This window comes from Cricetulus griseus, chromosome 5, assembly GCF_003668045.3.
Source record: "Cricetulus griseus strain 17A/GY chromosome 5, alternate assembly CriGri-PICRH-1.0, whole genome shotgun sequence".
Taxonomy (NCBI): Eukaryota; Metazoa; Chordata; class Mammalia; order Rodentia; family Cricetidae; genus Cricetulus; species Cricetulus griseus.
The window spans coordinates 14,515,397-14,541,075 of record NC_048598.1 but is presented as its reverse complement, the minus strand read 5'-3'; the positions used below and the strand labels follow the sequence as shown (position 1 = coordinate 14,541,075).

Below are 25,679 nucleotides of genomic sequence, written 5' to 3'. Positions count from 1 at the left end.
AAAAACAATAAAATTTAAGCAATTTTAAGACAAAAAAAAAAAACTAAAACAAAACACAGCCAGGCATTGGTAGTGTACGCCTTTAATCCCATCACTCGTGAGGCAGAGGCAGATGAATCTCTGTGAGTTCGAGGCTAGCCTGGTCTACAGAGTGAGTTCCAGGACAACCTCCAAAGCTACAGAGAAACCCTGTCTTGAAAACAAAACAAAACAAAACAACTCAACAATTATCCATAATTTGGGCATCCCTCAAAACCAGAACTGGTTCTAAGAAATCCAGACAGTATTTAGGTCAAGGGAGCTTTGCAGAGCAAAACTGCAAATGGAGCAAAATGAGTGACTACGTTGGGTACAGGTCATTTAAATAAACTGGCCCAGCTTCTGTACCCCAGGGACATTTTGCTGTCTGCATAATACCTCTCAATTAGCAGGAATGGGTTTGGTGTGCAGTAGCTCCCAGAATAGCTCAGTAGGTACAGGCACTTACTGCCGAGCCTGACATCTGAAAGATCTCCTCCAGCTCCTACACAGGTCCACAGACAGACATCAAATAAGAGAGTAAATGGAATTACTATTGTTATTTTTATTTTATTTTAGTAAACCTAGTCCAAAGCAATTGTCTCTGACCAATTCACCAACACAAAGGCTGGATGACAGTCGCCCAGGAACCACTCAGCCCGGTCGCCCTCGTTCCTGATTGCTAATACGCTTCACCTCCGCCTCCACCCGGGCTTCACGAGCAAGCCGGACGCTCGGCGTGGGCGACCCCTCCGCGGGCTCTTTTCGCAATCCCGGGGGAAGAAAGCGGGAATAACCGGCCCGGCCCGCTCCGGCCTCGGGGGAGCCGAGAGGACGCGACGCGCTCGGGGCGGCCAGAGCGGTGCGGGTCGCGGGGCCGAGGGCAACATGGGCGCCGGCCGCTCCTGTCCGCCAGCGACGCCGACCTGCAGCCCGCGCCCGCCGAGGCCCCGCCGCCGCACGGGGCGCCCGCCCGGAGGAGGCCGCGCAGCCGGGGGGGCGCGAGGCGGCGTGGGCGGCCGTGGGCGTGGCCGCGCGCGGGGCCGAAGGGAGCCGGGCGCTCTAGCGGGGCGACGGCGACTGCGACGGCGACGGCGGCCAGGACAGCGGCGGTTGCTGCGGCGCCCGGTACTGGGGTCGCGGCCTGAGGCGCAGGCGCGGTGGACTCAGCCCGCCCCGGGCTGCGGCTCGCTGTGGGCTCGTCATGGCGACGGAGCAGAGGCCTTTCCACCTGGTGGTGTTCGGCGCCTCTGGCTTCACCGGCCAGTTCGTGACGGAGGAGGTGGCCCGGGAGCAGGTGGCCACGGAGCAGGGCTCCCGCCTGCCGTGGGCCGTGGCGGGCCGCTCCCAGGAGAAGCTGCAGCAAGTGCTGGAGAAGGCGGCCCTGAAGCTGGGTAACGCAGCGCAGCGCAGCGCAGAGCAGCGGCGGGCCGGGCCGGGCAGGGCCGGGCAGGGCAGGGCTGGGCGCGGGTCGCCGGGGGGGCGTCTCCCCGTGTGCGACAGCAGCGAGCCCTGCCCGAGGACCCGACGCCTGGCCCCTAAATGAACGAAAGCGGCGGGGAAGGGAGGATGAAAAGGCCCCTCTACCCCCCGGGTTTGGGGAGCCCCGCTGTCGAAATAAGAACTCTGGTAGCTCCTCGGCCCGTCTCTGTGGTTCTGATGGGTTTGGAGGGTTCTCGGTGCTTTCTTTGGTTCGGAAGGGGAAATAAGATACTGACCTCGCAGAGGTCCACCGGGAACAAGAAGATAGAAAGCTGGAGGTGCGATAATAAATAACCTTGTAGTGCGCTTGTTTATTTATCTCTTTTGCTGATAGGGATTTGTCTCAGCACTTCCTGGACGTGCTAAGCAAGCATGCGCTGGGCTCCTGAGTTATCCCAGGAGCATTTGTTGTGCTTTTGTTTGTGTGTGTGTGTGTGTTTTTTTTTTACATTGTAGAAATACTCCAGCACTTCTATTTTGTATGAGGCAATGTGGGCTGGCCAGGACCTAGTGATCCTCTTGCTTCATCATCCCAAGTGCTGATGTTAGCACTGCCATGCTCCCTCCAGTCATCGTATTCATAAAAATGTGGACTCACTCCCCGCATCTCCTCCTTACCTCCCCCCCCCCAGCTTTTTATGTTTTGGCTATTATTCTTTCGACTTCTTTCAACATATATTTATTGGGTAGTATTTTTCTTGCTAGGCCTTGTGTTGTGATGCACGCTTGGGAGTGAGAAGGTACACACACACACCACACACACACACACACACACACACCACACACACACACACACACACACACACACACACACACAGACGTCCTACACTCTAGTTGGGGGATTGGGGGAAGCACTTGACTTAGAACCCAGTAGCCTTGGAGTCTGGCAACTAAATCTCCACCTAAGACAAGTCACACTTGTTCTACATTCTTTCTGTTCTGTCTTACAGTTCCACACAGAGCCCTGCCGAGAGTGAGAATACAATCTTTTGTTCTGTGGTTATACTTAGAAGATAGCATGCAAGCTAGATTTTCCTACAACTCTTGTTTTTCTTTGCAGATTTTTTTATTTGAATTAGAAACAAGATTGTTTTACATGTCAATCCCAGTTCCCTCTCCCTCCCTTCCTCCCCTACCAATCCCCCCCCAACTAAAACCCTACCTATCACATATTCTTACAACTTTTTTTTTTTTTTTTAAGATTTATTTACTTATTTATCATGTATACAGTGCGTGCCAGAAGAGGGCACCAAATCACATTACCGATGGTTGTGAGCCACCATGTGGTTGCTGGGAATTGAACTCAGAACCTCTGGAAGAACAGTCAGTGCTCTTAACCCCTGAGCCTTCTCGCCACCCCCTCCTACAACTCTTAATGCTGCCACTGCTAACAGAGAACTTTGACAAAGAATTTATGGACATTTACTTACTGTTTGCTGGAAAACATGTCATTATTAAAATACATTCCTCCTTTATTTTTCATCCTCAGTGAGACTCTATAGCAGTGGTTTTAAACCTGTGGATTGAGACCCCTTTGGAAGTCAAATGACTCTTTCACAGGGGTTGTCTGAGACCATGGGAAAGCACAAATATTTATATAATAATTCACAATAGCAGCAAAATTACAGTTATGAAGTAGCAATAAAAGTAATTTTGTGGTTGGGGGTCACCACAACATGAGGAACTGTATTAAAGGGTCACAGCATTAGGAAGGTTGAGAACTACAGCTCCATAGTTATTGCCTAGTTACTTATTTACCATCCACAATGCCAAAATTAGGTAACCTTGGAGAGTATGCCTTAACCAGTGGAGACTTGCATTGCTCTTTTGGGTCAGTTAATTCCAGTTATTTTCATATATGCTTGAATGATTTTATGTAGGCTGAACTACTTAAAAATGAATTCACAGGGCTGGAGTGATGTCTCACTGTTCTTGCCAAGGATCCATGTTCAGTTCCTAGCACCCACGTTGGGTGACTCACAATTCCCTGTAACTCCAGCTTCAGGAAAGACCTCTGGGTCTCCTTGGACACCTGCAGTGAAATGTACATACATACATACAGATACACATACATTAGAAAAATAATAGCTGGAGCAGGGGTGGGGGTTGGCAGTAGTGCACGCCTTTAATCCCAGCACTTGGGAGGCAGAGGCAAGTGAATTTCTGTGAGTTCCAGGACAGCCTGGTCTATAGAGTTTCAGGACAGCCAGAGCTGTTACACAGAGAAACCCTGTCTCAAAAAAAAAAACAAAAAAAACAAAAAACAAAAAATAAAAAATAAACGAGAAATGATAAAAAGTGAATTGGGCTGAGTCCTCTTTAGTTCTCCTGGTGATGACTCTTGACAGTCCCCTTCCACTTCCTATAATTGGGTCATATATAACTGCTTAGTAGCTAGTTCTGTGACAGAAATATCTTGGAGAGGAAGACAGAGCAGTCCTCTACTCAGCACCTAAACTAGACTGTAAAGTTTCCATGGCTGAAAGCTTTCAGTATGTTAGTACATTTAGTAAGTTTGCAGTCACTGACTGCTGTGAAAAAGGTGATCTAGAAGGTCTCATATTGACGTAGACTTTGGTGAATTGATTCTTTTGACTTTAGGAAGACCATCACTGTCGTCTGAAGTTGGGATAATAATATGTGATGTCTGCAATCCAGCCTCGCTTGATGAGATGGCTAAAAAGGCAGTGCTTGTCCTCAACTGCGTAGGACCTGTAAGTAATCAACCCCTCTTTGTGTCAGAACAAACAATCCTTTCATTTCCAGCAAAGGCTGGTATTTTATATTCCAGAGGAAAATAAGGGAAGAAGGCCTTAATTCCATAGGGAGTCTTTTGATTGATAGGACCAAAGTCTTCCAAAATAGTGTCAGGCTTTTTGTGACACTGTTTTTGGAGAATGTGCTGATTGGATCCCCCTACCCTCCTACTTTTTTAATGTAAAAAAAAAAAAAAGTTTGATGAACCAGGAAGATGAGTTTAGTCTCCAAGACCTACACAGTGGAAGGAGAGAACTGATCCCTGAAAGTTATCCTCTGATCTGCAGAGGACAACAGAGTCTACAGAGTCAGTTCCAGGGATAAGCAGAGAGATCCTGTCTCAAAAAAAAAAAAAAAAAAAAAAAAAAAGGAAAGGAAAACATCACTTCTAAACTTTTGACCTTTACAAGAGGGCTGTTGATAGTATTTACTGATCTGAAGAAGCCATCATAATTGGCAATATATTGGAAAGCTAAACATCTAAAATGTTAATGTTTATATTTTTCTTGTTAACTAGCTTAGATTATACCAAGTACATTGCTGTAATCAGTGCAACACTGAACAACAACTCCTTTGTTCTTCTTTGTTTAGTACTATAGCAAAATCCCAACCCTGGATAGTCTGACTGAAATTCCTCACCTGAACATGAGCCCCTCTGTGCCAATTGGTCCTGCATTGAATCAAACAGTTACAAGCACTGTTTTGAGTCCCACACCCCAGATCGTCTGTTTCCCCTGGCTGTTCTCATCTACTCTGAAGCAGTCTGGGGGTTCATAACTCTTCCTTTACACTCTGACTCATTCCCTCATTCTTACCTGATTCTTTCCAGCCCCTCCCTCCTTCCCTTCCCTTCTCCATCCCTTCCTTTCTATCTTTGAAAGGATATTGTGGTGCAGCCCAGGTTATCCTCAAATCACAACCATCTAGCCACAGTTTCTCCTGACTCCTAGGATTATAGGCATGAGCTCTTTTTGCCTATGAAACTAGAAACCTCCAGGACAGAATTTCTTTGTCTTCATGCTACCAGATCTGCTTATTGACTTGCCTGCCTCCACCTCGTCACAAGGAAAAACTCTTGTGCCTATGCGCACAACATTTGAAGGCTTTGTGTTTATAATTACATGTCTTATCTTTATTGGATTTGTTCTTGTTAAGATAATATTGCTGTGACAGTGTGGTGTGTGTGTGCTCACAGGCCAGAAGAGGCCAGATCATGGTGGCATGGGAGATTTCCATACACACATACAGTGCCACAGTGACAACATGAATTAGTCATTTTCTAGGGTGATTCGGGTGATTGTGAGGTCCCTGTTGGGTTTTCTCTTTCAGTACTTAAGTGATTATGTCACTCACCTTGATTTCATAAACCCTTTTAACTGTCCTATTTTTGTGTGTCCCTGTGTAAAGCAAGCTTCTTAGAAGAGTTCTGTTGCCTCCTGCACTCCTACTCTAACCAGCTCTCGCCGGGCTCTTGCCCTCTCTCTCTTTTGCCCTTTCTCTCTCTTTTGCCCTCTCTCTCTTTTGCCCTCTCTCTCTTTTGCCCCCCTCTCTCTTTTGCCCTCTCTCTCTCTTTTGCCCTCTCTCTCTCTTTTGCCCTCTCTCTCTTTTGTCCTCTCTCTCTCTTTTGCCCCCTCTCTCTCTCTTTTGCCCCATCTCTCTTTTGCCCCCTCTCTCTTTTGCCTTCTCTCTCTTTTGCCCTCTCTTCTCTTTTGCCCTCTCTCTCTTTTGCCCCCCTCTTTTGTCCTCTCTCTCTCTTTTGTCCTCGCTCTCTCTTGCTCTCTCTCTCTTGCTCTCTCTCTTTTGCCCTCTCTCTCTCTTTTGCCCCCTCTCTCTCTTTTGCCCTCTTTCTCTTTTGCCCTCTCTCTCTTTTGCCCTCTCTCTCTTGCCTTCTCTCTCTCTTTTGCCCTCTCTCTTTTGCCCTCTCTCTCTTTTGCCCTCTCTCTCTTTTGCCCTCTTTCTCTTTTGCCCTCTCTCTCTTGCCTTCTCTCTCACCCTCTCTCTTTTGCCCTCTCTCTCTTTTGCCCTCTCTCTTTTGCCCTCTCTCTCTTTTGCCCTCTCTCTCTTTTGCCCTCTCTCTCTTTTGCCCCCCTCTCTCTTTTGCCCTCTCTCTCTCTTTTGCCCTCTCTCTCTCTTTTGCCCCCTCTCTCTCTTTTGCCCTCTCTCTCTTTTGCTCTCTCTCTTTTGCCCTCTCTCTCTTTTGCCTTCTCTCTCTTTTGCCCTCTCTTCTCTTTTGCCCTCTCTCTCTTTTGCCCCCCTCTTTTGTCCTCTCTCTCTCTTTTGTCCTCGCTCTCTCTTGCTCTCTCTCTCTTGCTCTCTCTCTTTTGCCCTCTCTCTCTCTTTTGCCCCCTCTCTCTTTTGCCCTCTTTCTCTTTTGCCCTCTCTCTCTTTTGCCCTCTCTCTCTTGCCTTCTCTCTCTCTTTTGCCCTCTCTCTTTTGCCCTCTCTCTCTCTTTTGCCCTCTCTCTCTTTTGCCCTCTTTCTCTTTTGCCCTCTCTCTCTTGCCTTCTCTCTCACCCTCTCTCTTTTGCCCTCTCTCTCACTTTTGCCCTCTCTCTTTTGCCCTCTCTCTCTTTTGCCCTCTCTCTTTTGCCCTCTCTCTCTTTTGCCCCCCTCTCTCTTTTGCCCTCTCTCTCTCTTTTGCCCTCTCTCTCTTTTGCCCTCTCTCTCTCTTTTGCCCTCTCTCTCTCTTTTGCCCTCTCTCTCTCTTTTGCCCTCTCTCTCTTTTGCTCTCTCTCTTTTGCCCTCTCTCTCTTTTGCCCTCTCTCTCTTTTGCCCCCTCTCTCTCTTGCCCCCCTCTCTCTTTTGCCCTCTCTCTCTTTTGCCCTCTCTCTTTTGCCCTCTCTCTCTTTTGCTCTCTCTCTTTTGCCCTCTCTCTCTTTTGCCCTCTCTCTCTTTTGCCCCCCTCTCTCTTTTGCCCCCTCTCTCTTTTGCCCTCTCTCTCTTTTGCCCTCTCTCTTTCAGGTCTCCTGCCAAATGCGCTCCTCTCAGTCCTCATCTTGAACCACCTCTCTGCAATCGTGCTGGAATTTTCTTCCTTTTCTTAATTTTTTCATTAATTTTTGAGATATAATCTTATTTGACAACCCCAGGCTGTCTTGGAACTCACTATTAGCATTGGCTGTCTTCAAATTCATGGTAATCCACCTATCTCAGCTTCCTGAATGCTAGGATTATGGTTGTGAGTAATGATAACTGGCTCATTTTCTCTGTTGTTTACTTGGTTTTTGAATTCTCTCCTAGTTTTTCTCCTACCCATCAGGCTCATAGTTCTTCACTGTTGGATCTTTGTATCGTCTCTCTAAATACCCAAGGCTTCAGAGCTTAAGCATCAGACTCTCCTCTGTTAGACATGTGTAAGCAAGCATTAGGCAGCAGTAGGAGAAAAGAGCTAAATGAATGATGCTATCATTGTAGCTCCCTTGATGTTGTGGAACTCTCCCATGCCACTTAAGAGTACCACCTGTATCCTATATTTGGTATTTGACCACCTGACATGACCCAGGGGTTAATCCACATTTATTTCAGTTATTATTTCTCATGTTAATTTATAAGTATTTTGAGAAAAAAATCAACTAGTAATAACATTATTTTTCATGCCCCAAATTAGCATGAATAAATGTATAAATATATTTACTGTCACCCTCAGTGGATCACTTTGTATACTCCTGGTGGAGGTACAGGTGGAGGTATACTTACCTGGGAGCCTACTGGCTAGAACATGAAGTGTTGAGAACTGATGAGCAATCAAAGATTATTACTCTGAGTCTTTCTGATTACCTTGTACAAACTCAGGAGTCTAATAAAGAAAATCTTTGTGTTTTTTATTTTTATTTATATGCATGTGTATTTAGACCATGTGTGTAGGATCTTATGGAGGCAAGAAAAGGGTGTCAGATCCCCTGGAGCTGGATCTGCAGGCAGTTGGAAGTACCTGATGTGGGTACTGAGAACTAAACTTAGGTCCTCTGCAAGAGCAGTAAGTGCTCTAACCACTGACCTCTCTCCAGGCCCAATAAAGAAAAAAAATCTTAACAGCATAATAAAATAGAGATAAGTTAGTGGGAGCGTCCTCAGATTACGCAATGGTTAAGTGGCTAAGTGTGACAAAGCAGTAAGGCGAGAGACATAGAAAGTGAGCCTGAGGCTATACTGTTAGGAGCCAGGCCAGCAGATGCATAGTAGACAGAGGTGGGTCCAGGTGGTAGCAGCAAACACCACTGGGTGTGACATTACATCATCTTTAGAATGGCTGGAGCATGAGAATGAAGGGGCTGTGACGTGACACGATGGTTAAGAACTTGTGATGAGGTAAGTTTAGACTTTATAATGTAGGCACTGGAAAGCTGGATAAACTAACATAATTGGGAAAGAAGGAAAGGTTGAATCCAGGTTTTATTTTAAAATAATAATTTGACATTTCTTTGGAAATTGGCTAGATTGGTTACTGTGAAGTGACTGGAGGATTTGTAGAAAATTAGGGGAGAGGTAATATAATATGGACAGACTTGACAAAACTTGCTGACTTACAGGGGAGGTAGGTTGAAAGAAAGCTTCCAGTTTTCAAACCTGAGAATTGCTTGTAGAGTGCCGCTGTTAATAACAGAAAAGATGGTAAATGTGAGTGCTGTGTGCCTACACAGCTGGCTCATTTGAACAGTCCTGGGGTGTGTGTGTGTGTGTGTGTGTGTGTGTGTGTGTGTATGCGGTAGGTGACACTTCTGGTCCTTCCCCATGTGGCCTTAGCATTTCTTTCTAAACTCGCTCCTTACTACTTCAGACTCAGCCAGCTTGTGCTTTTACCAATAATAGCTTTCTTTTTTTTATATCTGTACATCTATTTTTGCTTTTATTTTTATTTTTCCATACAAATCCTTGTGCTTTTGGATCTAACTCAAGTAAATTATTTATTCTATAAAACTTCCCATTTTGTCTTTAGTTGGAGATTAACAGCATGCCTCTGATTCCTTTTTCTTTTTTTTCATAATTTGTTTTTTATGTGCATTGGTGTTTTGCCTGCATGTCTATCTGTCTGTGTGAGGGTGTCAGATCTTGGAGTCACAGACAGTTGTGAGCTGCCATGTGGGTGTGGGAATTGAACCCAGGCCCTCTGAAAGAGCAGCCTGTAGCACGAATAATAAAAACCCAGAGACAGATATTGGGGTTAAAGCTGAAGACCAGAGAAGCAAAGCGGCCAGCCGCTAGAGAGTTCTCACCTCTACCAATGCTCAGACCAAAGGGGGCGATAGTGTGCTCTGATTGCATCTCCAAACTGCACTGCTCCTCAGACTGCCTAGACTGCAATTCATTTCTGTCTCTTTCTGCCTTATATTCCTCTCTCCACCCAACCATGTCACTCCTGCCTCCACCTCCCTAGTGCTGGGATTCAAGGTATGAGCTCGGTTTCTCTTTTAGACTGATACACTCTCATGCTGCCCAGGGTGGCCTTGAACTCACAGAGATCTGTCTGCCTGTCTTCTGAGTGCTGGGATTAAAGGTGTGTGCCACCACTGCCTGGTCTCTATGGCTGTGGTTAGCTTTGCACTCTGATCTTCAGGCAGCCTTTATTAGATCATAAACAAAAATATCACCACAGCAGTCAGTGCTCTCAACCTCTGAGCCATTTCCCCAGCCTGCATGCCTCTGATTCCATTGTGTCTTTACACACAGTGAGAGGCAGTACAGTACAGTTACCTTATTTTTCCAGTTTATCAGTATGATACTATTTTGTCCTACCATATGAGTCCCTAGGATTGAACTCAGGTTCTCAGGTTTGACAGCAGGTACTTTTACCTGCTAAACTATCTTATCAGCCACACATTTGATTTTTTGATAATTTAATATTTTGCTTCTAAAAGTGAAGTGGTCTTTTATTGTTTGTGATTGTGTGTGTGTATGCACCATGGTACAGTTATGGTGAGAGAACAACCTTCTACCTTGTTTGAAACAGGGTCTCTTGTCACTGCACATTCCAAGCTAGCTGGCCCATGAGCTTCCAGACCTTCTGCTACCAACTTTCATTTCACCATAAGAACACTGAGATTAGCCGGGTGGCGGTGGCGCATGTCTTTAATCCTAGCACTCAGGAGGCAGAGACAGGCGGATCTCTGTGAGTTTGAGGCCAGCCTGGTCTACAGAGTGAGTGCCAGGACAGCCTCCAAAACAATACAGAGAACCCTGTCTCGAAAAACAAAACAAAGAAACAATAACAACAACAACAAAAGAACACTGAGATTATATACATGTTATGGATCAGACAGGTAATACTATCTCAGGTTCCTTACGTGGGTTCTGGGGATCTGAACTCTTCTCCATGCATGTTTGGCAGGTACTTACATACTGAGCCTTTTTCCCAGTTGTATAAATGACCTTTGCTTCAGTTAAACTTGTGAAGTAAGAATAACTCATTGGTTTTCTTTATTTCCCCAGTATCGATTTTATGGAGAACCTGTAGTAAAAGCATGTATTGAAAATGGAACAAGTTGTATTGACATCTGTGGGGAACCTCAGGTATGTAAATCAAAAAGAGAAAACAAAACTAGCCATCCATAATTTTTCTGTGAAGGGCAAGCATATTTAGTACTATTCTGTAGACATTTGGAAGCTGACAGCTGCATTTCTAGTTTTTAGAGCTGGTGGTCTCATGGTGTTCAGTCCCTGGCTTGAGGAAGAACATTGATATGATCTTAGCTTCATTGTTCATTTTGCATTGTAGTTATTTCCATTGTGTGCGGATGTGCTGTTTTTTTTTATAGTTACTGAATTCTGTAAGATGAATTATTAACACAGTGTCATAATTCTCAGACTGTGTCTCTTAGTAACATTTTCATTATTATTTCCCTTTTTAAAACAAGTGTCTTTACAACATTACAGAAAAATAATTGTAAAGTCTCCTTACCTTGGGCTGGGGATTTCTGTAGTTGTTAGACTGAGTAGCATACACCAGACCTTGAGTCTGCTCCATTCCCTATGGTGCATAAACTTGGGGTGGTGGCTCATGCCTAGAGTCCTAGCTTTCAGGATGTGGAGGCAGGAGGAGCAGGTGTTCAGGGTTATCCTATTCAAGCCCAACCTGGCTACAAAAGACCCTTACTCAAAACAACACAAAACAAAGGAAGTGAGAGGATCCCTGTGAGTGCAAGGCCAGCCTGGTCTACGTAACAAGTTCCAGGCCAGCCAGGGCTACACAGTGAAATCCCTATTTCAAAAAGTGGGGGATCCCAACAGCTTCAAAGTTTTAAATGAGGGATGGTGGGTTAGGTGGTCAACTCAGTGGTAGACCATGTAGTTAGTATGTTTGAAGCCCCGAGTTCAATCCCCAGCAAATATGTGTGTGTGTGTGTTATATAAAGTATACATTATGTAATTGAATGTAAATGTTCTCATCATATTTAATGATTTTCATTTGCTAAGCACTGTGCTGAGCACCTTATGTAACTCTTCAGGAAAAAAAAATAGTGTCTGTACTTTTCTTCTTCCCTGTTTTATCCATGAAGAAATGGAAGCTTAAAAGATGAAGTCATTTGCTCATAGCCACACACCTAGTAAATGGAAGTACTAGTACTAGTACTAGTACACCTAGTAAATGGCTGCACTGTGGGGGGGGGGTTCTGTGTCAAGAGGCACTAAAGTCCCCACCGCCTTCACAATGTAGATTCACGCGTCTCTGTAGTATCTACTGACCGTCACCAGCATTCTGTATAGTCTGTGCTTAGAGATTATCAATTGGTGTTACAGATTGGAAAACACTAGGAAAGTGAGAATTACCAAAATTGATCAGAGCAGGAAGGACACATGGCTTAAACAAAAAACAATTCTGTGTTGTTTAAAGTAATCCAGAGCGTAGAAAATTGTGAAGAATTTGTGTGTTGTTTTATAACTCACCAAAAGAGTAGTATCACAGCCTAACAGGTCTGTACTTTGTCCCCTCCTCACTCCTCTTCCCTGTGTCCCAGTCTTGCTCCTGGCTGTTTATTTACCTTGGTGCAAAACAAAACTAGGGTCAGGAATTACCCTGACAATCAAAACTGCCCTTCTGTCCTCTTTCCTAACTGATGCATTTATTGAGACTTTGCATTTGGAAATAAAGTGTGTGCAGGAGGCATAGCATTCTTGGGGCCCCAGATATATTGAGAAAAGACCAGAACAAACAGAAACACATAACTTCCTCCAAGCACCAATAAAGGCCCAGAATATACAGAACACCATTTTTTAAAGATTATTTTACTTTATGTGTATGGGTATTTTGCCTGTATGCATGTCTGTGTGCTGTGCCCGATATCTGTAGAGGCCAGAAGAGGCCATCAGTTACTCTGGAACTGAAGTTACAGGTGGTTGTGAGTTGCTATGTGGGTGTTGGGTCCTCAGGGAGAGCAGCCAATGCTCTTAACTGCTGAGCCCTCTTGCCAGCCCTGGAGAACTATTATATATCAATAAGGGAAATATAAAAATACAAATAACCCAGTTTAAAAGTAATGGTGAGAAGATAAAGAAAAGGTTGAGAATTTAGCTCAGTGGTAGGCAAGCACAAATCTCTGAGTTTGGCCTCCAGTACATAAAAGGATGGAAGAAAGAAAGAAAGGGAGGGAGGGAGGGGAGATTAGGCAGCTGCCCCGCCCTCAGGAAGAGTACACAAGAAATCCCAGCTAAAAAGATGGCTCAGTGGGTGAAGGTGCTGGCCTTAAAGGCTAGTTACCTGCATTTGCTCTCTGGGTCTCATGTAAATGTGGATGGGAAGGACAGACTGCACACAGGCAATGGCATGTGTCCCTCCCATCATCGTGCACACATATGTATACACATGACAATAAATTTACAAATTGTAAGTTAATACATTATATTGATAGGATGTATCTTCCTACCTAAGCTAGTTTAATCTTAAGAAAAACATTAGGTAATTTTAGTAGATGTATAATCTACAAAATTGTTGATCTTTGTTCCCCAAAACAATCAAGGTTGTCAGAATCAAGGAAAATATGAAAACCTGTTCCTGCCTAAGGGAGTCCAAGGAAACTTAGCCGTCTATGTGTGTTGTGGTATTCAGGACAGGATGTTGGGTCAGAAAAAGGGCATTGGGTAAAATCTACATGAATAAATTAGGAATGGACTTCAAGCCAGGCCTGTAATCCCAGCTACTCAATAAATTGAGGCAGGACTCTCAAAAGTTCAAGACCAGCCTGGGCAACTTAGAGAGACCCTATGCCAAAATAAAGAGTACAGAGGGATGTGACTCGCCCCAGTGGTAGGGCGCTTGCCTTAAGAGTGGTCCCTGATACTCCCATTAACAAAGCAGTGGGGGAGGAGGGACTGGAGAGATGGCTCGGGTTAAGAGGTCTTCTTCCAGAGGACTTGGGTTTGATTCTCAGCACCCACATGATGCTAACAACTATAACTCCAGTTCCTGGGGATCTCTTGCCCTCTTCTGGTGTCCATGGGCACCAGAGGCACATGTGGTGCACAGACATAACATGCAGGCAAAACACCCCACCATGCACACACATGTATACATGTATATATATGTATATATGTGTGTGTATGTCTGGGGGTGCTGTAGAGATGGTTCAATGGTTAGTGCTAGTTGCTGTTCCAGAAACCTGGGTTCAATTTCCAGCACTGGCATGGCTGCTCACAAGGGTATTCAGTGCCCTTTTCTGGCCTCCACAGTACTACACACACGTGGTACATAGACATACACACAAGCAATACACCCATATGTACAAAACGAAAGTAATTTTTTTAAAGGAGAGGATTTAGCCACTAAACAGTTTTGGTTCATTATTTGTAACAAATGCTAATATAAAAACTGTTAATAATGGGAGAAACTGGGTTTCAATTAACATAGAAGCTCTTTAATATTTGTTTCCCTATAAATCTATCCTAAAGTTTGGTTTAGCTGAAGCTGTAGTCCAGTGATGGAGCCCTTGCCTAACATAGTGGGCCCTGTGTTCCATCCTAGCACTCAACAAAACAAAACAAAAACCTCCACAATTAGACCGGGATTTGGAAGGGCATGCTTTGGTCCCCTCTGCCATCCCCTTTCTTACCCCCTATGCATAGCTAATGTCTGGAAAAGCTCATCTGGGTAATACAATCTGTTGATTTAAAAAAAATGATGATTGTTATTCTTCATAGTTAAAACACATCCTAAAATAATCATATTTTTTAGTTAGATGAGCACATTCTCTGTGCTTTCTCTCACATTGTAGCTTGGGGTTAGTATTTTCAGAATGTGAAAACCATCAGACAGTACTGTGCTGCAGACCACATGTTGGCATTTCCAGTTTAATGGCTTTGTTTTAAGAGAAATCATTTAATATTGGTTTGGGTGTTTCTATAAGCTCTGATTCACATTTTTGTCCTGGATTTTTTAGTTTCTGGAACTAATGCATGCGAAGTATCATGAGAAAGCTGCAGAGAAAGGGGTTTATATCATTGGAAGCAGTGGCTTTGACTCCATCCCAGCAGATCTAGGAGTGTTATACACCAGAAAGCAAATGAACGGTAATTACTGCTCAATAAGGGTACTGAAATCTCACAGCAGAAGAGCTCTGTGTTTGTAGCCATGATGACTAGACCAGCTCTCTCTCTGTCCTGAGCTACCTCCCTAGCCCTGTTGTATGTGTTTTTCTTTCTTTCTTTCTTTTTTTATCTTAACAACTTTAAGTATTTTCTTTTGTCTTTGCTTTTTTGTGGTGCTGGGAATTAAACTTAGGGCCTCACCATGCTAGGCAAGAGCTCTACCACTGAGCCATATTCCCAGCCCATGTTTTAAGTATTTTAGAAGCCAGCCCAAGGATTGTTGAGTTTTTTTTTTTTTTTTTCTGAACATTTGCAGTAAATTTCAGTTACTCCTGAAAGGTCCTTGAAAGCAGTGATGTTCAATCAGAATCACTCCCACTAAATGTTGTGAGGAGCCTTCAGGATGAGCAGGTTAAGCTGTTGTCTTACTGGAGAAGATTCTTAGCGTTGTTTATTTAGATACTACAGAGAGTTTGTCAACACTAACAGAGTCATGCTAAACTCTTCTTTCTGGGAGTCCTCCTGGCCTTAAACTGTGTTTTGATCTGTGGATAATAACATGATAAAACTGCTGTCTGTGCAGGTTTTCTGATTTATTTTTCAGCTGTAAGCTTAATAAAAATGTCCCCACCTGAACTGACATAGGTTATTACTTGTCCTGGGTGAGTAATTTAGAGTTTATTGATCTGACCTTTACTGTCTCTTACTCCTGTAGGTACTTTGACTGCTGTGGAAAGCTTCCTAACGATCCACTCAGGATGTGAGGTCAGTGTCCTGCCTAGCTGTCTTTTTTAACTAATACTAAAAAAGATTTTGCAAATGATTACATGGCTCCTAAAAAAGATTCAGACTGCCAGGCGTATGTGGCGCACGCCTTTAATCCCAGCACTCAGGAGGCAGAAGCAGGTGGATCTCTGAGTTCAAAGCCAGCCTGGTCTACAGAGCAAGTTCCAGGACAGGCTCCAAAGCAATACAGAGAAACCCTGTCTCGAAAAACCCAAAAGGGGGAAAAAATTCAGATTAAATTTTAATGCATTTGTCCATTTAGTGTGAGAGTCACTATGTCACTATGTTTAATTTTAGAAAGTTAAGATAGTGAATTACACTGTAAGCCCAGCACTAGGAAGCAGAGGCAGTAAGGTCAGGAGTCTGTAATGAGAAGCTGTAGAAACAAACAGGTTGCAGAGATGATGGCTCAGTGGTTAAGAGCACTTAAACTCTTCCAGAGGACCTGAGTTCAGTTCCCATCCCTCATGTCAGACAGCTCACAATCCCCTGCAATTCTAGCTCTAGGAGATCCAATGCTCTTTCCTGGTCTCTGCAGGAACCGGACACTCCTGGCATACATACGGCATGCACATGAGTGAAAGTAAATCCCCCCCCCTTTTTTTTTGGTGGAGAGGGTGATGTAATTACTCTGATACATTAGAGTGAATGTCTGTGATCCCACTGTGATCCCATCTGTAATAAAAGTCAGGTCAGAAAACTGTCATATTAGTGCCAATCAGCTTGAATAAGCAGGGGAAAGAAGAAGGAACTTGTGTTAGGGTAAATGGTGATTAAAACCAAGCCATCGAGTATATTGCTGCCTAGTTGGCCATGGAAATGCCTATCAAGATTAATTACACACATGAAGGTGAAATGTAGTAACTCTTATTTGATCTTGCCTTTCAGTAATTACCCATAAGACACGTTTAACTTGTGAAATGTTTTCTTAGGGGTTGTGTATTCATGATGGTACCTGGAAGTCAGCGATTTACGGTTTTGGAGATAAGGGTACTTTAAGAACACTACGGAGTACATTATGTCTGAAACCTGTCCCAATTGTTGGTTCAAAGTTGAAAAGAAGGTATATTAATTTAAAATCTATTCTTTACTGTTTTTAGTCTGTGTGTTGCATTGCTATTGGTTGGAAAAGCTTGGAGACTTTTTGATAAATTCCAAATTATTTTCTTTTTCTTTTTTTTTTTTTTTTTCGAGACAGGGTTTCTCTGTGGCTTTGGAGCCTATCCTGGCACTCGCTCTGTAGACCAGGCTGGCCTTGAACTCACAGAGATCTGCCTGCCTCTGCCTCCCGAGAGCTGGGATTAAAGGCGTGTGCCACCAACGCCCGGCAGATTCCAAATTATTTTCAAAGTTAAAATGTAATTAGCATATTATATGAAGTTTAAATACTTTATGTATTTCTTCACATACATAATACTTTCTATGAATTATATGATACCTCACTATCACCATTAAAACTAAATTTCAGTTGAGTTTCATGTTATAAAACTACATTTTAGGCAGAAGGCAGAAGCAGATGTGTCTCTGAGTTGGAGGCCAGCCTGGTCTACACTGTGAGTTCTAGGACAGCCAGGGCTACACCGGGAAACCCTGTCTCTAACCAGCCCTCTAAAAGTGATCATTTATCAAAATCAGTGTAAATAACTTTAACATAATCAGTGTGAGAACTTTAGCGGTAAGACATGACCATTTGGGTATTGAGTGGTGTGTAAATCAGTCTCCAGAGAAGCCGATGGCATCAAACCCTGTGCATGTACGTGTCAGTAGTATGAAGAACAAGTGTCATTGTTGCTTCTAGGGGAGTAGGTTTGGAGAACAAAGGAAGAACTATTAGAAACACATTGAACTAAAGGCACACTCTTTGCCTTATTGTTATTAGTCATTCCAAGAAAGGTTTCTGGTTTTTTTAATTTGGAGATTTATTAGCCAAAGTTGTGATCACTGTAGTAATTGGAGGAAATGCAACATTTTCCTGGCTCTGTCTTACAGGTGGCCAGTTTCCTATTGTAAAGAGCTGAACTCATATTCCATTCCTTTTTTGGGATCTGATATGTCTGTTGTGAAGAGGACTCAGCGTTACTTACATGAAAATTTACAGGAGTCCCCAGTAAGTAAACATGGCCTATTAATAAGACTAAGCCTATGTTTGCTTTAGTTCCTCAGTATGTTTAATATCTGAAATTTTGATGTCCACATTTGTAAATAAAAAAGTTAGTAAATGTGTATAAGGTTAGATCATGGGCATGGCACTAGCCTTGTGCATGATTCAAAGCTAGCCTGCTGCAGAGTCCACAAAAACCACCCAACTGTCTCTGCTTAGTGTTTCAGCTGCTAGAATTCTATTTCTATAGTGAGTTTTGGAGATGTCCTGGCCCCCACCCTTTGGTCTCCTTCCTTCCTCTAGAATACCAACACACTCCTTTTGGTGAAGGAAATAGTCATTCATACTGAGACATCAAGAGGAAACTATCTCAGGTTAAAAGGTAGAAGATAAACTAGATATAGTGGCTTATGCCTGTAATCTCAGAATCCAGGAAGCTGAGGCAAGAGAAATTTCTACGAGTTCAAGGCCAGCCTGGGCTATATAGTAAATCCAGGGCCTGTCTGGACTACATAGTGAGTTTAAGACCAGCAGCCTGAGTTACAGAATGAGACCCTGCCTTAAACAAAAGAGGAGAGGAAAGGAGAGAGAGAAGAGGAAGAAAAGAAAAGGAAGGGGAGGAAGAAATAAAGGGTGAAATGTATTGTCTCTTAGGGGGAGCTATGATTGTAGTATTACTAGACTCAGATAATTGTAGATGATGTGGACTTTGGTGTTCAAGTAGAGCAAGCTGATTGCCATTTGTAATAATTCCTTTAAAACCTAGGCACCCAGTGTTAGAACATAATGCAGTCATTAGATGGAAACTGCTTTGTTCAGTGTTTGTAACTAAAGTATAAGTGTAGTGTAGCCACCATTCTTTGAACTAGATTAATACCTGACTTTGTATTGTGCACTTAGGTTCAGTATGCTGCATACGTAACGGTGGGAGGCATCACCTCTGTTATTAAGCTGATGTTTGCAGGACTTTTCTTTTTATTCTTTGTGAAGTTTAGCATTGGGAGACACCTTCTCATAAAAGTAAGTTTTTTTTATGAAATAAGATCTTCAGAAATATTTCTTATGAATATTTGAAAGTATCACTAAGCTCGTTTTTTGTTTTTTCTTTTAGTTCCCATGGCTCTTTTCCTTTGGTTATTTTTCAAAACAAGGTCCAACACAAAAACAGGTAATAGTTGTTTCTTATGTCTAGGTCTCTAATATAACACACTTTTAAACTTGCTTTACTTGTGTTGTGGTGTGGGGGACTTCTGAGATAAATGCCCTTCAGGTTTCCCTCATCTTTCTGCCTGCTGTGCTGCAGTATCCTCTCTCTTCTAGTTGCAGACCCCTAGGAACCATGGTCTTCACTCACTCCCAGCAGAGCTCTTAGCAGCACCCATCTCCAGATTGACAAGTCTGCCTGTGGCAGTTCCACACCCTGTGGACACCTAAAGTTCAGTGTGCCGAAATCTGTGTCCTTTCTCCTAAAACCCTCTTCTGTGTCGTCCATTTTGTGTGATGTCACTTCCACTTTCTCCAACCATACACAGGCATCACAGCTCTTCCTCTACATGTATCTCACATGCCTTGGTTCAGATCCAATCCTCCTGGAGAAAACATTCCTGTGCTTAGGTGCCATGGCAGCACACACCGGTTACTGGAATTTGGGAAAGTCCTCGAGAACTGCTGTGTATTACCGGGGGAAACAGGGTCCCTCCTGGGCTCCTTAATCTCATTAGTGACAATATTTAAGAATGGACTCAGAAGAAAACTTAAGGAAAATTTTTATTTATTATTACTTATTTTGATTTTTTGAGACAGGGTCTCTCTGTGGCTTTGGAGGCTGTCCTGGCACTCGCTCTGTAGACCAGGTTGGTCTCAAACTCACAGAGATCCACCTGCCTCTGCCTCCCAATGCTGGGATTAAAGGCGTGCGCTACTGCCACGACCACCTGGCCTCAAGTTTTCTGTAATACACTTTGATCATATTCTTTCCCTTCCCCCAACTTCTCCCCTCCTCCCTTCCCACCCAACCTTATGTTCTCTCTTGTTCTCTCTCAAAACAAAAATGAAAATGGACAAAAATACCAAAACAAATGAAAAAGCTCCCCCCAAACACACATACAATGGAGTCAGTTTTGTATTGGCCAATTGCTCCTGGGCCTGCCTTAGAGTGTGCGACACTCTGCTGCAGAAAGGATTTTTTCCTTTTCCTGGCATGTATCATGTATCCATATCAAACCCTTCTTAGGGTTGGAACTTTGTGTCCACCTCCTTCTCAGCACTGGCACTTAGTCTGGTTTGAGCCTGTTAAGTCCTGTATATTCTGTCAGTCCTGCTGTCTCTGGACAACACTGTTTCCTTGGAATTAGCCACTACCTCTGCTTCTTATCCCTGAGCCTTGCGGGGAGTGGTTTTGTGAAGATACCCACGTAGGGCTGAGCACCCCAGTGTCTTCCTCTGTACACAGTCCACTGAGAGAAAGAAGGTGCTTCTCCAGTGAGGGCTGAGGGATACACGGATCTTTTCCCATCTGTTGGTTGGCTTTCCTGTCTTCATTGCAGTCTCTCCAGACTTACTCATGGATGTTTTTGTTAGAGTTTAAAAGAAAAACTTCAGGCAGCAAGCTGAAATCACAAGCCACCTTCCCGAGGAGAAAGCTAGATAAAAGAAAGTAGGGGAAAAAGCTCTGCCTTCTAGTTAAAGTGGCAGGGAGGTTCACCACTTGGCAGGGAGGAGAGTTTAAGAAATTGAAGCCCAAATGATAGGAAAAGAATGCTTTCAGGAGAGACAGAAGGGTTTCTGTTGCTGGGCAGAGACACCATGCCCTCAGCAGCAATTCTTTTAAGACAACCCTTAATTGGAATAGCTCGCCTGCAGTTTGAGGTTCAGACCATTATCACCATGGCAGGGAGTATGGCAATGTGTAGGCAGACACGGTACGGGCTGCATCTTGATCAGAAGGCAACAGGAAGTGGATTGTTACATGGAGCAAAGTTTAGTAATGGAGACCTCAAGCCTGCTCCCTCAGTGACACACTTCCTCCTACAAAGCCACACCTTCTAACAGTGCCATTCCTTTGTAGCCTTATGGGGGCAGGCAGGTAAACTTTAGAGTAATTCACAAAAGTGGACAGATTTGATGGCAACTGCATGGTGCCGTGTAATTAAATACACTGAGGAGATTCTGGGAGGAAAGGGATGCTATATCATTAAAGGGATAATTATTTCTCCTATCTTTTACATGGTTTAAGGTGAACCCACTTTCCTGAGATGTGGTCCCTTGGCCAGGCAATGGATAGTTCCAACTGGATTAACTCTACTTTGTGTAGCTTAGAATATTAGATCACCATCCAGGCCAGAGAAATGACTTTCCCTAATGGGCACCACAGAGCCTGATCCTAAATATACTATAACACATTTAGCATCCTAGTATATGGGAGCTAAGGTAGCATGGCCATGAGTTCAAGTCTACCTTGGGCAACACAGTGAGACCCTATCTCAAATACACAAAAATAAGATATGAGGCTGGAAAGATAGACTAGTGGCTAAAAACTGCTACTTTTGCAAAAGAACTGGGTTCAGTTCCCAGCACCCATGTGGTGGTTCACAGTGATCTGGAACTAGTTCGAGGGAACTCTGTCTTGAAAAAAGCAAAGAAACAAAAACCTTATCTTGTGTGGTCCCAGGCAAGCCCATGTGTGTTAAGAGCTTCTCTGACTAGCCTCCACTGGGTCATTTTGATTTTTGTGACATGAGGTGGACAGTTGCTGTGGGAGTCATCAATGCTGTGAATAGTAAGGCTGCCTGAGCTGGCAAAGTCACCAGGTCTGCCCAGAAAGTTCAAAAGGCTAAGTGTGTATCAGCCCTAATGCCTGCCACTCCAGGCTCAATCAGTGGTGGAAGAGCATCCTAGAACTGTTGGTCGCAGCAGACATTTAGGGTTAATAGGAAAAATCTGGTTAGTGATACAGTGCATCATAAAGCCCTCAGAAGGAAAAGAGCGCGCTCGCACGTGTGTGTGTGTGTGTGTGTGTGTGTGTGTGTGTGTGTGTGTGTGCGTGCGTGCGCTTGTGTGTCTGTGTGCGTGTCTGTGTGTGCTTGTGTGTCTGTGTGTGTGCGTGTCTGTCTGTGTGTGTGGTGTGTGTGTGTGTGTGTGTGTGTGCGCGTGTCTGTCTGTGTGTGGTGTGTGTGTATATGTGTGTGTGTGTGTCTGTGTGTGGGGTGTGTGTGGGTGTGTGTGCGTGTCTGTCTGTGTGTGTGGTGTGTGTGTGTGTGTGTGTGCGCGTGTCTGTCTGTGTGTGGTGTGTGTGTATATGTGTGTGTGTGTGTCTGTGTGTGGGGGTGTGTGGTGTGTGTGCGTGTCTGTCTGTGTGTGGTGTGTGTGTGTGTGTGTGTGTGTGTGTGTGTCTGTCTGTCTGTCTGTCTGTCTGTCTGTCTGTCTGTCTGTGTGTGTGTGTGTGTGTGTGTGTGTGTGTGTGTGTCTGTCTGTCTGTCTGTCTGTCTGTGTGTGGTGTGTCTGTGTGTGTATATGTGTGTGTGTCTGTCTGTGTGTGTGTGTGTCTGTCTGTGTGTGTGGTGTGTGTGTGTGTGTGTGTGGTGTGTGTGTGTCTGTGTGTGTGTGTGGGGTATGTGTGTGTGTGTGTCTGTGTGCGTGTGTCTGTGTGTGTGTGTACGCAAGGCAGTTTAGTTAGTGTTCAAAATCAGTACTTTTTAATGGAAACTAAAAATCTGTCACAGGATTTTTGAGACCCATTAAAACATTTAGTGAGGAAAAAAAGTCTCACGTGAAGTTGTGTTCTAGGGTTTGTTGTGCTCTAGAAGGAAATAGCATATCAATAACCACACTGTTTGCTCTTTCTTTCACAGATGGATGGCTCATCATTTACGATGACATTCTTTGGTCAAGGATACAGCCATGGTTTTTGTCCTGAGAAGAACAAACCAAATATCAGAATCTGTACCCAAGTGAAAGGACCAGGTACTGTGTGTGTGTCTTAAGGGTGTTTCAGGGTTTTACACTGTCTTTGACTGTAAAGTGGTGTTTTAGAATCCATTTGCATGGATAAAGTATTTTGAAATTCTCTCTATAGACAAGTTGACATTAGCCAATTTCATTAACAGATCTAGTCTTTTTCATAATTTAACAAGTTTGAGCATGGCAAATTTTAATAAGTTAGCTGATTTTTACCTGCTTCAGTCTCTTAAGTAATTTTTATTGAATCAAATCTGTGGCCTAAGGTTTCCAATTTTGTGAAATATATAGATTTACACATTTTATAAGTGAGCATAATAACTTCTGATGATTTGTTAAAGACTGAAGAACTTTCTGGAGCACTGTGCAAAGGCAAGCCCTCACATGAGCCACAGGAGAAGTGTAATTACCAAAGTCTCTGTGGGTCAGGACTAATCAAGCCAGGTGACAGGTTTTTTTACATCACACCTTTTTGATTTACAACTTGGCTTTTAAAGGTAATGTTTCAATTATTTGACAGTACTATATATAAATGCTAATGACTTGCTTTATTATAGACTTGAAGTTAATAGATGCAATCAGTTGTTTTTCCTCTTTTTTAAAATTTATTTTCATTTTATGTGCATTGACATTTTGCCTGCATGTATGTCTGTGTGTGGGTGTTGTGTCCCCTGTAACTGGAGTTAGGCAGTTGTGAGTTAATGTGGGTGCTGGGAATTGAACCCTGGCGTTCTGGAAGAGCAGCCAGTGCTCTTAACTGCTGAGCCATATCTCCAGCCCCCATGTTTTTCTTTTAAGATACTGAGAGTTGTTTTTGTTAAATGTGGAAGGAGGGATCAGTTTATAGGACTAACAGAATCAGAAATGAGTGTCTTCAGCATCCAGTGTTGTTAGGAAGCAGTGTGGTGGTTGCTAAGACCCAGGAGCCCTAGCTGAGGGTGACTGGCTTAACCACTGCTTGGCTTTAGCTTTGTGAGACCAGGGAAAGTGTGGCATAGTCATTGCCCTAGTATGGGAAGTGAGATGCAGTGGTGTTGCTCACAGACAACTGTGGTGCAAACAGTTTTGTCTTAAGCATTTAGCATAGGCAGTTCCTAATGTAAGTGCAGGTGGGGAGCTGTGTTCTGAAATTCTCCAAAATCAGACCAACAATTGCACAAGTGGCAGATTCTGCACTTGACCTCATGTACTGGGTAACGTCAAATTGCAGGTGTGCTCAAAAAATTTTATAAGATTATCTCCAAGGCTAGGCAGAGTGGTACATGCCTTTAATCTCAGAAGAGGCAGGAATCTCTCTGAGTTCCAGGCTGGCCCTGACAGGCCTACACAATGAGACCCTGTCTCCAAAAAAAAAAAAAAAAAAAAAATCACAAAGGATATTCAATATATATGAACTAAATAAATGTTAATCATCATTTGGGCTAAGAGAATCTCTGTATATTCACCATTGATTTTTGAGGTGATGCTCACTTCCTAATCATTTTTCTTTGCCCAACCCTTCTCTACAGAGGCTGGCTACGTGACTACTCCAATAGCCATGGTTCAGGCTGCCATGACTCTTCTGAATGATACCTCTGATCTCCCTAAAGGGTAAGTTTGGATTTCTTCTAGTGAGAAAGTGTTTTCAACCTGGTGACATCTTAGCTGCTTTTGAGTTGGTTTGTAGTCCTGGGTCTACATACAAGTTTTTGGTTCTTTGGCCCAAAGATATATGTTAAAGCAATGCCAAGGACAATTCCTTATCTGCCTTAGGATTTACTGTGAAGGTGAGTGAGAGCCATGTAAGCTACCTACTGTTCTTTATCAAAAACAACAAAACAAAACAAAAAACCCAGAAACTCAAGTCTAGAGCCTAGCACTCAGAAAAGGGTGTGTTGTTTATCCAGCAGTGTTGTTCAGGGCACCAGAGCATACAACTTGGTGGCAGGGGAGTCCTGGCAGCAACTGGGGAACTGAGTCATGGGTGCTGCAAAGGTGTTTATGGAGTATACTCTTACTGAGCATTTAGCTGGTGCCCTGGGAACTAAGCAAATGGCAAGTCAGGCACAGCCTCGGACAGTATTAAGTAATACACATAGAATCCCCTATGACAGGAAAGAACTGGTTTTCAGGGTTAGGCAGTGACTCGATCGATAGTCCTACAGAGGAGAGGACTGGAGAGGAGGGAGCCACACGAACTCTGTTCTCTTGTTACTATTTTACAGGGGCGGTGTCTTTACACCTGGAGCTGCTTTCTCCAGAACAAAGTTGATTGACAGACTCAACCAACATGGCATTGAATTTAGTGTCATTAGCAGCTCGGAAGTCTAAACATTTGAAGATTAGCTGAATCATAAGATGCACGAACAGCTTCTGTATTTGCTATTATGTGAAATCTTCTATAAACCTATCTGACTGTATGTGGAAGACTGTCAGGTCTAAAATATCTATACATTAAAAGCAGGAAATTATACTAGCTTATCCTAAACTTCATACCTCAGCTGTTTTTATGATTTTATTGCTTGTGAGAGAAAACTGATATTCTCCTTACCTGTTTATTGACAAATGAACTGGAAGGTCGGATAGTGAAGGTCCCTGTTTGTGTCCCAACAGCATTCCTTAGTGATGGGGCTCGACTGGTGTTAGGCTATGGCAGTGACTTCTGCCTTCCTTGTAAGGTGATGTGGAACCTCTCCCTCCTGGGGGCTCCTCTGCATAGTGAGAGCATCTGCTAAGTAAAACTGTACTTTTTCTATTTCACTCTGCTTTCTCATCCATCTACATGGACTGATTTTGGATTGTTTACCTAAGTTGAATAATAAAGGGTTGTTAATTGAATGATGGATTTTTTTTTTTTTTTTTTTTTTGGTTTGGACTTCCATACTTTTTTTGTGCATCAGCACTGCTTTAAAGTGGCCTTTAAAGCCCACTAAAATCTAGTGGACTAATGCTTCTTTTTGTCCCTGATTTCATTCATAACTGTGATTAGTCTTAAGCAAATGGCTTTTGACTTTCTATTGATCTTGACAACCTCAGCAGAATTTCTCTCAAATTTTCTTTTTGCATTTCAGCCATATTTGGTATTG

The 25,679-nt window shown here is 43.5% G+C and overlaps 1 protein-coding gene across 1 annotated transcript; it reads left to right on the top strand.

The window, feature by feature from the left end:
- Positions 1 to 1,079: 1,079 nt before the first annotated feature.
- Sccpdh (saccharopine dehydrogenase (putative)) lies at positions 1,080 to 25,431 on the top strand. The gene is made up of 12 exons (XM_027418858.2): positions 1,080 to 1,412; positions 4,102 to 4,214; positions 10,683 to 10,763; positions 14,624 to 14,753; positions 15,487 to 15,536; positions 16,490 to 16,620; positions 17,547 to 17,664; positions 18,559 to 18,678; positions 18,770 to 18,826; positions 22,509 to 22,620; positions 24,123 to 24,204; positions 24,819 to 25,431. The coding sequence occupies exons 1-12, from the start codon at positions 1,223 to 1,225 to the stop codon at positions 24,922 to 24,924; spliced, it is 1,290 nt and encodes a 429-aa protein (XP_027274659.1). The 5' UTR covers positions 1,080 to 1,222; the 3' UTR covers positions 24,925 to 25,431.
- Positions 25,432 to 25,679: the final 248 nt, after the last annotated feature.

Coding starts and splice junctions, on each gene's coding strand:
- Sccpdh (XM_027418858.2), top strand. CDS start 1,223: ATGGCGACGGAGCAGAGGCCTTTCCACCTGGTGGTGTTCGGCGCCTCT. Junction 18,679..18,769: donor GGAGACACCTTCTCATAAAA/GTAAGTTTTTTT, acceptor TTTTTCTTTTAG/TTCCCATGGCTCTTTTCCTT. Junction 18,827..22,508: donor AAGGTCCAACACAAAAACAG/GTAATAGTTGTT, acceptor TTTCTTTCACAG/ATGGATGGCTCATCATTTAC.